This window comes from Hesperophylax consimilis, chromosome 1 (genome assembly GCF_061612785.1).
Source record: "Hesperophylax consimilis isolate HC1 chromosome 1, BYU_Hcon_1.0, whole genome shotgun sequence".
Lineage (NCBI taxonomy): Eukaryota > Metazoa > Arthropoda > Insecta > Trichoptera > Limnephilidae > Hesperophylax > Hesperophylax consimilis.
The window spans coordinates 46,090,637-46,108,274 of NC_142836.1; the positions used below are offsets into that span (position 1 = coordinate 46,090,637).

At 31.0% G+C, this 17,638-nt stretch overlaps 1 protein-coding gene across 1 annotated transcript in view; it reads right to left on the bottom strand.

Annotated features, from left to right (window-relative positions):
• Positions 1-5,058: 5,058 nt before the first annotated feature.
• Positions 5,059-17,638, bottom strand: part of LOC149427005 (neuropeptide Y receptor type 1-like) — a 245,641-nt gene continuing 233,061 nt past the window's right edge. Inside the window, exons 7-10 of the mRNA XM_089635168.1 lie at positions 14,700-14,800; positions 12,507-12,597; positions 12,315-12,398; positions 5,059-5,694 (exon numbers count right to left, since the gene is read on the bottom strand). Coding sequence (XP_089491294.1) covers positions 5,059-5,694; positions 12,315-12,398; positions 12,507-12,597; positions 14,700-14,800 — 912 coding nt within the window. The remainder of the gene's footprint in view (positions 5,695-12,314; positions 12,399-12,506; positions 12,598-14,699; positions 14,801-17,638) is intronic.

Here is a 17,638-nt window from a genome sequence, read left to right on the forward strand (position 1 = left end):
ATTTTTATCACCTGTAAACAACCAACTTTATTTTTTTAGGAAAGTCTTAGTAAGTGCTGAATTTCCCACTAGATGGCGTCGAGATATAATATTATATCTACATTTGTTCGTGAAATATCTTGACATGTCAAATGTTATTATTTTTTAATGATATGTAAACTAGTATTTATAAAAAGTTTTAAGGTTTTGACACAAAGGTTAACAAATGATTTTAAGATATAATTAATTATTGAGCAATAATTGCTTTTGATAATTTGTTTTAAGAAATCTAACACAATTCTTGTCTTATAAACATTAGTTTATCATTAAAAAAATAAGAAACTACAGGAGGTTATTCAGAAAATCTAAGCCCTGGGAGACATTTATTGGATAACCAACACATATGCCAAAGGTCACCCCAAGTGGTTCGCTACGTTTGGTGATTAAGCCGGGGTGCAGGTAAAAAAATTGGATGAGTAAAAGGATAAATCAGCATGTTGAATTCAAACACTAATTATTACTTATTTATTTAATCATTTATATCTTGCAGGAAAAAATACATAAAATACAAAATAAGACTATAAAATAAAATAAAAAAATAGAGTTTGAGAAACACAGTTGAATTGGTATAAACGTATCGAAGTTAAAATAACTACAAATCATACATTTTTTTAACAAACATAGCACATATCCCACGAAAAGTGCCAAGAATTGTGGCTTACATTAATGCCTTTGGTAGGTTATTGTAAAGTTTTTATTTTTTATAAAACACACTATTTAAAACAGAACTTGAACAATCAGATACTTTTTTTTCATATAATTTATTTTTATTTTCTTTTGGATTAACCAAACTTTAGTCGTGCGGAAAGTTTCGGATGCTAAAAACGAATATTATCTTAGTAAGTTCACTCTAAAGGTAGGTGAATACATTTTTTTCCACAACAACAACAAAAAATCGTTCAAGTGTTTTATTTTGCCTGAAACACAAACTTTTGGATTTTTTTTTCAGAATGGTTGGATGAATAAAGGTATTATGGAATACCACGTTATAACGTTATAAAAATCCAAACCTTATACAATTATTCTCAAGTTGTATAAATTTTGTTCCTATTATGCTCCCACTTATTATGTGAAAGCTCAAAGGTCGTTAATAATAATCTGCAAAAAAAGAAGCTGAATATTTATAATGTTCTCTGACTCCATGGTGATGGACTAATACCCATCGACTGAAGCCAAAATTCTCCGTAGTAATTAAATGTGCAGATCAATTAAGAGACAGTCTCCGTGTTCGAGATAAGGTCGCGGGTTCATATCCCAGTATGCGCAAGTAAATTTCATGTGATTGATATGTGTTATTCACATATCAGTCTACACCAGGGCGATACTAATAGTATCTTCGAATCTAATTTTTGATTGATGTCGTCTTAATACTTTAGGTACATATTTCAAATTTGTATGCTTAAAAATAAAAGTTTCCCTTTTCACGAAAATGTTCAGTGGCAACAATTGAATTAGAATTTGTGAAAAAAAATTGTACACCGCACCGCATGCACAACGAACCGACTCTTTAAGGTTTCATCTATGCACCGTGTGTTATTAAATTGCTGAAAAAATCTAGAACCTGCAGAAAAGCTGTCATGTGGCAACTTCATTTTTGTTTAAATACTTCTAATATCAATTTATCATGGTAAAAATAATAATAAATACAAAACACCATAATTAAATTATACTCTTTCTCTCACCGCGTAAAACATTTATTAATATTTATCATGTTTTTTACACACACCTTAATAAAATTTATAACAAACGTAGTGTTTTATACATAAACATATATTAATCTAGTTAATGGTTTGAAAATCTGATGATCTAATAATGGTTCAACTATAAATACAGAGCATGATTAGTTGCAATAATATTTTAAGACAAAAAAACAGATTTAATCTAAAAATATTTACAAATTCCGACAATATTAATATTATTTTTACAGTCGACCTTAGGTTCAATTTTCTTATTTAAATATTTTATGGTTTGCATAGGGAAAAATAATATCTTGGCAAAAAATTGTATTTTTTTAAATAATTCATGCACGAGTCGTACCTGACTTACTTAATGCATTATATTTATTAATATTAATTTACATATACAGGGTATCCGGGGGTAAAGTGCCTTACTTAATTTAGTAGCTCACTTTAAATTTAAACTTTGGATATAAATTTTTCATAAATAATTACGCTTTAATTTAAGCTTTTAAAGAAAAAAAGCAAGAAGACTGTCTATACTGATTTTAGTATAGCCTTTGATACAGTTTCCCATTAAATTCTCATTTGGAAATTAGGAAAACTAGGTATACGTGGCAATATATTAGCCTGGTTTGAAAGCTATCTTACTGGAAGACAACAAATTGTTAGAATAAAATCCTCCTGTCGGAAAAAAATGCAACACGTAGAGTTCCACAGGGTTCACACCTTGGCCCAATCTTATTTGTCTTGTTTATAAATGATCTTACAAAAAATTTTCATGACGTATCTATCTTACTTTTTGCTGTTCACCTCAAAATTTATAGAATTATTTAAAATATTTACTATTGCAACATTCTTCAAGACAATATCAACAAATTATCAATTTGGTGTAATGAAAATAGACTTTACTTAAATATATCAAAATGTCAAATAATTTGATTTTCTCGGATAAAAATACAGTTTATTTTTATTATATCATTGATAACAATCTTGAGACATTTACACAAATCAAAGACTTAGGCATCACTTGTCAATCAAACCTTTGATTTGTTAACCACATAACAGAAATCTTTAATAAGGGCTTAAAAATATTGGGATTTATAACTAGGCTAACCAGAAACTTTAACAATATAAAGTGTATTAAATTGTTATATTTTGCCTTTGTAAGAAGTCAACATGAGTACAATTCTCCTGTCTGGAACCCAGATTATAATATACATGTACAAGCTGTTGAAAGAATACAAAACAAATTTTAACGTTTTATAAATTTTAAAATGGGTATTCCAGCAATTTTGTTGAACTAAGACACTCTGTTAAATTATATGAATATGCTTAAATTGTCAGAGAGAAGAATTTTCACTGACTTGGTATTTCTATATAAAATTCTAATGATTTAGTTGATAGTCCGGTATTGCTAGAATTGATAAGCTTCCGGATTCCACAACGTAACACTAGAAGTCAGGATTTATTTCAGTACCGAAATTCTGGGACTAACTACCATGTGTATTCCTCTTTGCCCAAAATACTTATGGAGGAAAACAATTATACGAAGTCAGTGGACATCTTCAATTTATCTTTACACAGATATGAAATGTTGTTAATGAAGCAATCCAGTTATGTAAAAAAAATGTATATTCTTTAATATTCACTTGTAAAAGCCCCGAAAAAGGGCGTTAATTTAAATAAACTTTGGAAGATGATTCTACATGATGGTAGAAGTAAACATAATAATTAACTTTTTTAGAAATTCCTATATTTATTTTCGCACACAACTTTTTTCTCTCTAAGAATATTTATTTTCCCACACAAAAAAATGAACTTGTTTACCTATAAATTACCTTAAAACGTTGGAACGTCCTCTTTTATTTTTACTTCTAAAATTGTGTAGAACTCCCGTTATTAGCGTAACTTACCCCCTGACACCCTGTATAATATTAGTTAATTAGTAATACAAGTGATTCCTGAGTAAAAAAAAATGTGGATGGCAATTTTGTCTTCGGTATCTCTTTTTGTTCACATAAAAATATTTTGTAAAAAATCAGTCGGTATTGGACAGTTAGAGTGGATAACCGCTCAATCGGCAGAGTGAACAGTGACACATGTGAAAGAATTTTGTTTTTTTTAGACGTAAAAAAAAAATCAGCAACAAAAATTTGATTAGCATTTTTTACTCCAAATGAGGTCAGGAACTGCTGGTTAGTCTTTCAGGTATGTCCTTCAACACACCAAAATAGTATTTATTATGGAACATAAGAAAAGCAAAATATTACAAAGGTATATTATTTTTTTGATTAACTTAGTGAGTAAAACCACAAATTGTAATATTTAATTATCGAAGACAATATAAGCGCAAGGCAAGGGTCTTGGGTTCGAGTCCTAGATGTGACCATATCTTTGTCTGATTTTTCTGGTTCAGATTTTCGCTAATATTGTCTTCAATAATTAAACGAAGGTATTTAATGACAACAAATCTACGATAACAACTAGAAACCACCTGGGTACTGGTGTATTGATCAGGATTAGAGCTCATTACCAACTATCTACTCAATTGGCAACTGAATTAACAAATACGTATATTGGGCATTTAATTTCAAAATACTGCTTAAAGAAAACACTTTTTATTATTTGCTGGGCATTAATTATGTAATAATTTCTATAAATATTGTTTTTGAAACTTTCCGCTTCGCAATTTACAATGACACAGACGTCGGACATATCTAAACCGGTAGCGAATAAATGAAATTAGTACACTGTGAAATCAAAAAATTAAAAACTCTAATATTAATTACTAATTTTTAAATCTAGGTGTATATTCTTGCTAAAACTTATAGTTTTTCACAGATATTTTTAAACATTCCAATGAATTTTATTTCTTCACATAAATCTTTATATTTTCAAATCGTAAAAAAATAATGGCAGGTACATTTATTTAAGAATAGTTAATTACACACACTTTCTCAATTCTTCTAAAAGTATTATTTTTATTTATAAAACTATCTACTGTTCCTTAAATTACATTTCGGCCGTAGCAATAGAATTCACAACAATATTTGCCATGTTTAGATTAGTTGTTACCATAATATATAATTTGGTTTTAAATCTGACTCTACGAAAGATTCAGAGAAGAGATAAGTTACACATCGTTGTTTTATTCACACGATGCATCTCCATATATTACTAAACACAACATTTCCGATCGATTATAAATGGTAATAAAATTATTTATTGGTCTGTACAATTTTACCCTTGTTTTTGTAAGCTCTTTTTTGCTAAGTGATCTGCGGAATTAGCACCTGTTTTGGTCGTAGGAAAACATCGCAGCGGCCGAAATGGCGCACACCTATAAACTATGGTCCTCGGGTGGTCTCTCCTCCCCCACGCTGGAACTCCCGCCCCCGCCCCCTCCCTCCGGGAAGATGTAGATATCCGTTTCCACATGATCCGTGTCTCCGCCCGCCCACTTCTGACTCTGCGCTGGCCGCCGGACCACCACCCCCCGGAAGTAGGGCCCGGAAGCGCTGGCGTGACTCTTCCCTGCCCCAGAGTAATTAGCATTAAATTCCATACTTTTTCTTCTGTTTTCTTTGGATTCGAAGTAAACAGAACCTTCGCTGGAATTCTTGTATTTTGTTGACAGTATTATATCTTTCAAAAAGGTGTCTTCATTACTATGAGTAGATTTATTTTCCGCACTTTTGTTGAACTTCTTTCCGAAGCAACCAGATTTTTTCTTCATCTCTGGAGATCGAGGATGCGAGACGGTGCTGTTTGCATCGGAGCTGTTTCCGTCATTTTTAATGATTTTGCAAAAGCGTGCGTTTGATTGCTTGTTATTCTTGCCAAAGTTGGTAGAAGCTATTTCTCCGTTGTGGGATTCCGTAATGGAATATTGGACGTTCCTAGCGTTGATCCGGCCGTTACTGATTTCGGACAATTCCGAGTTGTTGTGGTGGTTAGACCTCATGTAGCGGGAGCGCTTAAAATCACGATAAGGATATGAACAGAAGTGCATGCTGTAAGTGACCATCGGAATCTGCACACACTGAGACCTTCTCCAGTCTACGTGAGAGCGAAATGAGTTTGAAAAGCGCAGTGTTTGAGTTTTGTCCTGAAACAAATTGGCCATATATTATTGTATTCGGACTCAAGCTGAGATGCGAAATAATATTAGTTCAATTTATATGAGATGATACATAATTATATAGTGAAATAATAGATTATATAAGATGGTACAAGATTATTTAATGAAATATTAAATCATATGAGATGGTTCATGATTATATAATGAAATAATAAATTATATGAGATGGTACATGATTATATAATGAAATAATAATAAATAATAAAAAAAACAGAATGATAATCCAAATATCAAAAGTGTTGACGTCTCTCTATGTCCACATTAAACAAATACAAAATCAACAAACAAAAAGATAGTGTACCAAGTTTAAAGTTTTAATTTATAATAAATTGAGGATCGCGCATCACACCTGTGTATTCTTATCTCACGGAGTTGCGTTTTTTACTGTTTTTACCCCAAGTTCCAAACTCTCACCAAGTGTCAATCTTTTCGGAAAAAAAAAACTCTCCCGTTATAAAGTAAACAAGTGTCAACTAAAGTGATTACCATCTTATATTGAAAGCTATCATCTAAAAATCATTTTTTACGTAGATCTCGCTTATAACAACATCCAAAATGAATACTCAGTGCATCATATGTCAACGAAATATTGACACCCCATCAGACTTTGTATGCTGTTGTCTCTGTGAAAGCAATTATCATCTCGGCTGTGCGGAAATTGTGGAATCCTCCCGTCGAAGTGCAAGAAATACACAATGGAAGTGTAAAAAATGCATTCAACATCCAAAAAATAAACTGAAGCAGATGACAAAAAATGATTTTTTATTATTAAATGATGAAGAGCCATCTATCGTCAAACAAGGTAAACAGATGAGTGAATCACCAAAAACTGCACCCGTCCAGCCAAAAGGGACAGATAGTTTATCAATTACAACCACAGATGGCAATGGGCTTCTTACTTCAGGATTATTTATTAATGAACTATCAAATTTTAAAACTGATATAATGGAATTTGTTGAAAAAAAACTAGACTCATATGCCCAAAAATATGAATCGATCATCTTACAAAATCAAGAAATTATTAAATCAATACAATTTATATCGGAACAACAGGATGATTTAAAAAAGCGCATAATTGACATTGAACAATCACAGAAAACAGTCAATACTGATATGATGGAATTAAATAAGCGTAATTCTATCCTACAAAATACCATATCCCAACAAGAAGACAAAATTGACCGACTGGAGTACCTAAACCAAATATGCAATATCGATATAAGAGGTATTCCAGAATCAAACACTGAAAATCATATTGAAACACTAAAAAAAATATCCAAAATTATTAACTATGGAGATACCGCACTACCCTTTCAATCTGAAATTACGAAGATACATAGGCTAGGACCGAAACTGTCCGAGAAGAATCCCAGATCATTAATAGTGTCTTTCAATAATATTAAATCACGTGATGATTTTCTTAACAAAATTAAAGCATATAAAAAATCCACTGCGACCACCACAAATAAACTAAACACAGCGGACCTAGGACTGTCACAAGAAGCCAAACGTATTTATGTGTCCGAACACCTGACACAAAAAGGAAAATATCTACTTTCGCAAACAAAAAAATTTTCAAAAGAAAACGATTATAAACACTCCTGAACGGCTTCGGGGCGTATTCTGCTGAGAAAAACGGACACCTCCAAAATCATCACAATAAAAAATGTCCTTGATCTCGATCGACAAAAACGTCAATCACGGTTGACGGTGTGACGGTTGATAAAAGGTATTTCATTCTTTACTGTGCTACATAATAATAATAATCATTCGGCTGATATCTTTTTTTTCGCAAGTTTTTATATGTGCCGGATCTCTAGTAACAAAGTATATACAAAAAATAATGCATCTTTACTGTCTTTAGTATTTTTATCTTGTAACAGAACGATTATTGTAATAATTGCTAATCTTGCTACTTACTATTCTTACTATATTTTATCTCTTTTGTTTGAAACTCGAGTTTTTTCAGTACCCTTTAAGGAAAAATTTGTTCATTCCGTAAATATTATTTTCCTTGCAAGTTTCTCTTTGTCTCGTATCACTCTTAACAATTTAAATACTCTAAATAATGTATTCTTACCTTCTTTAGTAGATTTCTCTTGTATGAACATAATTTTTGTAATCACTGCTAATATTGTTGTTAAACATTTTCACCATATTTTACTTCTTATCATCCAAACACATTATTTTTTAACATTATTCAAGAAAAAAATAGATCATTCTGTAAATATTTTTTTCCTAACATGTTTTTGTATGATCCATACAACTATTTTCCATTTATTAACCATTCAAATTAACATATTCGTACTTTCTTGTAACAGCATAACTATTGCAAAAATTGCTAATCTATCTTGTAATTACTCTTACCATAGTTTATTAATTTTGATAAAAACTAAAGACTCTTTAATATTCTATAAGAAAACAGTAGATCATTCCATATGTATTGTCCTACTCACATGTTTTTATATGATTTACACCATCATCAATAATGTATTTACCCAAAATAATGTGTTCATACCTTCCTTAACAGATTCCTCTAGTTTTGACATAACTACTGTCACAAATTTTAATGTTTTACCCTATCTTTCGACATTCTCACCATATAAACAAAGAATACCACTTTTATTAACACGAATATTTCTCACCAGTATTTAATTAATATTTGCGGTTGTTTCTTGACAACACTTAATACATTTACCTCAATACTATTTAAATCTTGGAAAGAAAGTTACTGGAAATGCTCTAACTCTGTTTTAATTACATCTTTGTTCACTAACCTTGTTCTTATCTATTCATCACACTTACCCATACTCTTCATACATGCTCGTGATACAATTAGCTGGTACTAGTCAAACAAAATGATTGATATTAATCTACAAATAGAAAACCACGGTAACGTGATTTCTCCTGAAACCAATGATGCCTCAAAGTGCATAAATATTCTAAAACCCTATAAACGATTAAAAATATTCTCAACAAACATTCGAAGCATTGATAAGAACTATAATGACCTTCTTGTAACACTTGCCGATTTGAATAATATTTTTGACATAATAATTTTAACTGAATGTTGGATCAAATCAAATTACACTCACAAAAACATTACAGGATTTACAGTTTTCAATACACAAAATAATAAGACACAGTCAGATGGAGTAATTGTCTATGTAAAATCTGAGCTGGACCCGATTATCTCTGAATTAATCATTGATAATGCCAACTGCCTTAAAATAAAAACCATCCAAACCACAATTCTTGCACTATACAGGTCACCTAAACACCAAAATATTTCATCCTTCCTTAAATCCTTAGACTTGGCCTTATTTAACTGTACACCAAATGAAGAGCTAATGGTGATCGGTGACATTAACATAGATTTACTTAAACCAAAAGCATCACAAACTCTCGACTATAAAAATCTCATGACTCAACACGGGCTTATTTCTTATATTAATGCTCCTACTAGAGTAACTGATACTAGTAACTCATGTATTGATCACATATTTCTACGAACAAAAAAAAATGCAAAGGGAATTATATATCAATCAACTATAACGGACCATTTCTCAATAGCAATTGGTCTTATGCATAATAAACCCACTACCGGAACGTCACGTAGTAATATAAAAAAGAAACACATTAATCTCGAGAAACTAACTTCTAAAATTATTTTAGAAAATTGGCTCTCCACTCTAAACTCCACAGACGTAGACATTGCTTTTAATACCTTCTCTGAAACTCTCTTGCAACATATTGAGGATGTCACTGAAGAATCCCATGTGAATAATTCAAAAAATAAAAAACTGAAACCATGGATAACAGATGGCCTAATTTTTTGTATTAAAAAACGGGACAAGCTTCACAAAAACTTACTCAATAATCCAGACATTCAAGCCCAAATATTTTTTAAAAAGTACAGAAATATATGTAATAATATCATTAAAACCACAAAAGAAAACTACTACAAAGAAAAACTGTCCAGAGTCGGTAATAATAACAAACAAATTTGGAATATCGTCAAAGAAATATCTAACACTGATCACCCAGTACAACCAATCAATAAATTAAACATCAACGGCCAAGACACCTCCCTAAATGACCATCCAGACACTGTGACCAATCACATAAATGAATACTTTTGCAATATCGGTAAAAATCTAGCATCAAAGATTTTAAATAAGACATCAACCGATGAAAATGCCCTTGCCGACATTATCACTCAATGTGCCAGTGAAACAGATAATATACTCACCTTAAACCCGACTAACTACGATGAAATTTCTCAAACCATTAGACAGTTAAAGCCCTCTCATTCGTGCAATCATGACAAAATTTCCTCAACTATACTAAAAACAGTTAAACCCTTTATAATCCATCCATTAGTACATATCATAAACCTCAGTCTCACTAAAGGTGAATTCCCAAACAAACTCAAACTTGCCCTAGTTCAACCAATTTTTAAGTCCGGAAATCCTACTGACATAACAAACTACAGACCAATTTCTATATTATCATCACTATCAAAAATTATTGAAAAAATAGTAAAAAAAAGACTTATCGACCATCTTACAAAATATAACATACTCTCGTCAAACCAGTATGGCTTTAGAGAAGGACTCAATACAGATTCAGCTATTTTAGAACTAACATCACATATAACACAAGCCTTAGACAAAGGTGATAAATGTCTGGCAATATTTCTGGATTTAGCTAAGGCATTTGATACAGTATCTCATCCAATCCTTCTAGCCAAGCTCAAAAAAATCGGAATAAAGAATAAGGCATTTGATTGGTTCAAATCGTACCTCACAGACAGAAAGCAATGTGTTAAGCTACCATCGCATAAACCATCCCATTCAACTAGCATTAACTTTGGTGTGCCACAGGGCAGTGTACTCGGTCCCACACTTTTTTCTCATTTATATCAATGACTTATGTAAACTATCTATTATTGATGGCAATATAATCATTTTCGCCGATGACACTGCCCTAGTACTAAAAAGTAAGACATGGGAAGAAACATTTCACAGAGCGGATCTAACATTGCAAATTATTAAACAGTGGTTGGATGATAATCTACTCACCTTAAACATAACTAAAACGAAATATATAACGTTTAGTCTTAATATTCCGAGTCAGCCTTCAATCAATCATACACTAAAAATACATTCTTGTAGAGATAACTCTAGTTGTCTGTGCAATCCACTAGAACGAGTAGATTCCATTAAATATTTGGGTGTAATAATTGACAATAAACTACGATGGGAAGATCACGTAATAAATGTTACAAACCGTATACGGAAACTGGCATATATCTTCAGGTCATTACGAAATATTCTTAATAAAAATACACTAAAAACGGTATACTTTTCTTTATGCCAATCAATTATATCTTACGGTATAATAGTCTGGGGAGGATGCTCTAACACGATATTAGATCCATTAATTAAAGCTCAAAAATTTATAATGCGGACTATTTACAAAGTACACTATATTCACCCCACGAAGGACTTATTTAACGACTTCAAAGTACTCAACATAAAATCCTTATACGTCAAAAACATATCCTCCTACTATAAATTCAAACATACGAAAAAAAAATTTTTTGAATCGACCCATAATACAAGATATTCCAACAAATCGAATTATACTATTCCCCCAATAAAAACCTCAATGGCACAAAGACAATTTAACTTTCTTGCTCCAAAAATATTCAATAATTTAACGTTAGAAATAAAATCAATAGCCAAATACGACAGTTTCAGGAAAGCGCTCGGGGATTTTTTGATGTGTGATTGTTATAGTGTTAGTAGCCTATTCCAAGTACTCAGATAGAGGTGTATATATTGTTTATATGCGTGAGGATGCGTCATATGGGTGTATGTATACATGTGCTGTTATATGTATATAGGTATGTCTGCTGCTATATACACATGTGTGCTTGCATGCACACATATTAAAAATTATATATATATAATTATGTACATTTTTACAATCTAATGCTAATTTACTTCTTTCTCCTTTCTAATTTCTATCTTCTACTTTTTATTACAATTTTTCCAAAATTTTAGCTTCATCTATAGTTACTAATTTCATATGTTTACACTAGATTTCATATTTCATACAAATTAATTACACTCAATTGGTCACCATGAAACAGGCAGCCGCCTAGTATGGTGATTCATTATATCTACTTTATGTAAATTTCATAATAATGTAACATGTATTAAATAAATAAAATAAAATAAAAAACCGTAAACTAAAAACACTTTGTTTTTGATAAATACGCACTACGATAAAGAAATGATCGATAATGGTTCCAGAGCGCATGTTTGTAATGATGAGGTAGAACTCTGAAAATAACAAACGAAAAAATAATAAGTGCTTTAAAAAGGTGATGGATCTTTAAAATAAATATAAGGTAGGTATGTCTGCATAGTCTTAAAGTTACTTACAAAATCGTAGCTTTCATTGTTGGGATTCTGATTCCACTTTTTCCCTCCAGGAAAACGCAATTTGAATTCACGTTTGAATTTTTCCTGGAAATTAAAGTACATCAATCAGAATACATGCAAATTAAAGTACATCAAGTTTTTGTGAATATCATTGAATCAGAGAGTAACTTGGACTTTATGAAAAATACTTACGTTATAAATTCCATAAATAAATGGATTGTAGCATGAATTACTCATTGCGAGCCAATCGCAGCAGAAAAATATAATGTTGATATATCGATACCTGTAAAATAGAACAAAACGTTAACTAATGGATATCACTTTCTGTAATTAACGTATTTCTAAATGTATGAAAGAGAGATTCGAGTATGAAAGAGAGATTTGTGTATGAAAGAGATATTACCGAAGTATACAGGGGTATGTATGCTTTCGGATTGGATATTTTTCCCAGTGGGCTTCCTTCAAGTAACTTGTACAATTAGTGTGACAATAAACAATGTAAATAGTGTACCCACACAGTGTTTTATTAAGTTCCTAAATATAACTTTAAGAGGACTAATACCATTAAAGGATTATAAACTGGAACCTGATTTAAAGAAAATATAATAAGAACTTTCATGTTTAACCTTTGAAGAAAATTTTAACCACTCTTAAACGAAAAATTTGAAACAGAAAATACTGAAAAAGATTCGGTTTCTGTAGGAGAATAACAGAGGTTAACTCTGGCAATACCGAGTGGTCAATAAGACCTTATAACTTGTAGTGGAGTAGGCAGTTCGACTATCACATATCAACTATTAACTAGGAAAAATGTTATGTAATCCTTGAATTCGGTCTAATAAATATATAACTATCCATATTGGAGTATTATTGGTGCTACCTGATCATCCACATACACAGAAAAGACAAATCTTTTTCCGTCTTATCTGTTTCACATTTTTGTTTGAGAGTGGTTAATATTGTGTATATAAAAACTACATGAAATGAAATTATTAATCACTGAGATAAATTAATAGGAATGGTTTAGATTCATACTGCTGGATTGTTAATTGACTACGCATGTCTTATGGAATTCAAGCTACATTGTTTGAAAGGGCTTAACGTGTAACACAACAAAGTCCCAGGAACACATTCGAAACAAGCGAACTAATTAAGAATAATGGACAAACAAACGCTAGAAGTTTATGCTAACAGATGAATTAGATACATTAGGTGGAATGAAACACTACCCAAAGAAAGAAAGATGGGTATTATATTATCAGTCGACACAATCCTAAATTATCGTCTACAAGTCAAATGAAAGCCAAATTGTGTGTAAATAATTCTTCTCTCTTCTATGGTAGGTATCGTACGTAGGCACTCCACATATCCACGACATTCCTTTGAAAAAACCCTAGTCTTATGAAACCCTTTCTTTCTTTCTAAAAAAAAAATTATGATGCAAATAAAAAACTTGTTTCTTAATGCGATGTTGAAAGTTGGATCTCGCTTTTATTGAACTTTATTACAGCATACATTATTTCTTGTTTTTGTGAAGTTAACTATAAAGCGATAAATAAATATGTTTATACTTGTACAAGTTCGGGCGAAAATAATGTCATAATGTGATTGTGCCATCATGTTTGTAAATGGCGTCAAATGTCAGTGTGTTTTGACATTTATGTTGAAGACAGAGAATTAGTTGACAACAAGCAGTAGAGCGATATACACCTGAAGAACGCTGAATTATTGTTACTGCTTATTTGACCAATTTATCATCTTGTTTCTAATAAATAATACTAATATTTGGATGATTTGGATAGCGTCGCTTTTGTGCAAAATCACCTCAAGGGCGCTGTACAAACATATAATGTACTTCTAAAATGATCTGTATTTTTATTAACTATTTCACTCAGGGTTCAAACCAGGCAATATAAATGAAAATTATACAGGAACAACTTTTTCTTTTTAACTTATTTTTGAAGGTTAAACCATTAATACATTATTGAAGAATAAAATAATACTAATAAATCTAAAAGAAACACGAAACAGAACAAGACACACAAAAATAAAAAGAAAACGGTCACAACTAGGAATCGATCCCAGGATCTCTTGTCTTACTGGGACAAGCGGCTTAAACCACTCGATCATTGGGACCTATTTATTAAGCGTCATATTTGGTTGTCGTGCAGCTCCAACATTCTTGGATCCACAACTCTAATATTTTTGCATAGTACGTTATTATAAAAATTTACGATTTCAAGTATTACTATAAACATAAATGGTTCTTTGGAGACCTACGAAATATATGCAAATCGATATAATACCCTAATTTATTTTATCGAGGCTCTTGATGTCAGTGGTTTAGGAATAGAAAATATTTTATTTTGATGGTTCGGTACTCACTCGTTTATTCCTGGGAATGTATCTTGAAGCACATTATACATCTGAAGAGGGAGCCAGCAGATGGCAAACAGAGCCACGACGATGAAAAGCATCTTTATGACCTGGAACAAAACAACAATATTTTACGTAGGTTTTTATTATGAAAAGGAAAAAAAGATTAACATCCATCTCGAAGAACCAAAAATAAGAAAGTCCTTTGTAAAATTGATAAAATGAATTATAAATCAATACATTGTAGGCATTACGTTAAAGATGGAAATCAGAACAAATAGGATAAATTTTTGTTTTCTCAGGAATAGTTATTTTGTTATAATATTTTGTATTTAGGAGACCAACTCTCTGGAAGCATCAGGCTCTTCATTCAATTAATATTAATACAAATAAGGAATTGTGATTTATAATTAATACAAAATATTGCTATAACCCTTGAGAATAATGTGTCTAAAAAAATTGTAAATTACAACAAAATAATGTTTAAATCCATATAACTAATTTAAATAACACGTGTAATTTAAATAAAGCTTAAGAACAAACAAATACGTTTGTCTTTGCCATTGATATACATAAATACTTATCCAAGGTCCTTTCCAACTCCATTAAGAGAAAACATAATTATTTTTCATAATTGTGTTTTTTAATAAATTATAAATATTGGCTTACTTTGGGCGACATGTTCGTGTGAAGGATCTAACTCTGATGTTGGAGATCGGATGTTATTCAAAAAATTTTTATGTCCAAATATTTTAAATTCAATTTGGTACCTACGGAAGCAAACCAAATAATACAAATAAACAGTTTCAAGCGCATTGACAATTTTGTCGATAAGATTACGATCGACAAAATAGAATTGAATTCAACAGAACTGACTACCATTAACACGTTCGAAGGTGAATCGAACTATCTCGTAGAAGGACATTTTCTAGCCCCAGAGGGCACAATCATTTAGCATTAAACGAGCCTCTTGATTTCATTGGAATGACTGGAAACATGAAGCGTATTATCTAAAATAGTAATCCCGTACTTGGAATAGCTGCTTCGGGAAGCAGCGGGCAGCAGCAAATGACGAACATTCTAAATAATACTACAATAATAACTACACCTAACGAGTATATAGTTCTAGATAGTAGCTAACAAGTACGTAATTATTCTAGATATCACCTAAATGCTATACCCAACTAGTATATACTTCTAGATAGTAACTTAACCTAACCTATAAATAAAAAAAATATGGTAACTAGAGTAAGAAAACTAATTTACATATTCATTAGATTAAGAACCATCCTATCATCCCGTATGATTATAACAATATATTTTCTGTTGCCCAATCAATCGTAAAATACGGTATAATCGGTTAGTATGTAAAACTAACCTTTCGCCTGTAAAAAGGTTCAGAGGTTAATTTTGAAAGTCATCCTATGAAAACAATGGATATTTCCAACCACGCAACTAAATTCTTTTTGGGTTCTTAGTTTAATAAATATCTTTAAAAATTATACACTGTTACAAATTCACAAAGACCATTTCAATTCAACAATTACTCTTAAAATAAGTAGCCGAACAAGATCACGTTGTATGTTAGAAATCCCCAAATATCAACACAAGGTATAAAATTTATAGTTTTAACGTCATTCAACGACTTTTACACATATTTTGAATTTGTGAACCCATTTGTTATATGATTGGCTTAATTATGTTATGTACCTAAAGGTAATCAATTAATTAATTAGTAATAAGTAAAAATAATTATTTTGAATCCTCTAAAAATATTATATCCGCATTCGAAATTATACTACGCATTTTTTATATGCGTTAATTGTTGCATTTTATTATGTACCCATTTCACACAATATTGCCAGCTCTGTCTTTGGAATTCAAAAACATAAAAACAAGCCATATACCTACATTCAATTATTGCCTACCTACTAAATACATTTATTTTCTAATTTTCATTTCTATTTCTTCTGTTTTCTAAAGTTAAGTAACTATTTTATTGTTTGTTATAATTTTTTTTAAATATATGAAAAGAAAAAAAACTTGGTTTTAGGTCACTTTATTGAAATATTTTATTGTCTACTGGTTTCGGTACCCCCGTACTATCATCAGGACTGTTATGCTATTAAATACAGAGTACACATATTATCAAAAAAGAAAGAGACAGTATACTAGAGTGAGACAGTGCGTCAGTTGTGGGAGAGAGGTGGGGGAGGGGAGCGTGGGATAAGCGAAGTAAAGGGGAACAAACTTAGAAACGGGCTTACAGTTAAATTTAATTGGTTATTAATGATTTCAACCTTTGAATTTGCCGATTTTTTATTATTTCAAAAGCCTCTAAATTGATTAGTCTTAAACCTATTCCATTTTAGTGTGGGACTTTAATTCCTGTATCACGGTTAAAAGTATGGTCTTTATTAATTAAATGTTCAGCTATTTGTATTTAATAGCATAATTTTTATAACAGCCCTGATGATGGTACGGAGGTACCGAAACCGGTACACAATAAAATATATCAAGAAGTGACTTAAAACCAAGTATTTTCATTTCATTTATTTAAAATGTCAAGTCACAATGTGTTTGCTTCTTTTGAAAAAAAACAATTTTTTTGCATATCAAGTTTTTAATGACATTTGTAATATATTTAAATAATTAATTTTTGTTATTTCAAAGAAAATTCATATTAAATGGTAGATTTTGAATGTTATTTCAACCGCTATGCTAGGGATGTCCCTGTGTTATGGCGGATGAAGTTTACAGATTGAAGATTTTCATAATAGTAGGTAAATTATACGAATCCGATTTACTTAGGACGGGTTGTTTCGGAGAATCTGAACAATTCATCAAATTTCAACGTTCATTTTCAAGTTCTGTGAAAGATTTTTTCAAGTTCTGTTTTTATTTCAGTTTTGTCAAGCAACTAGCCTACAATGATATAAAAACAGAAC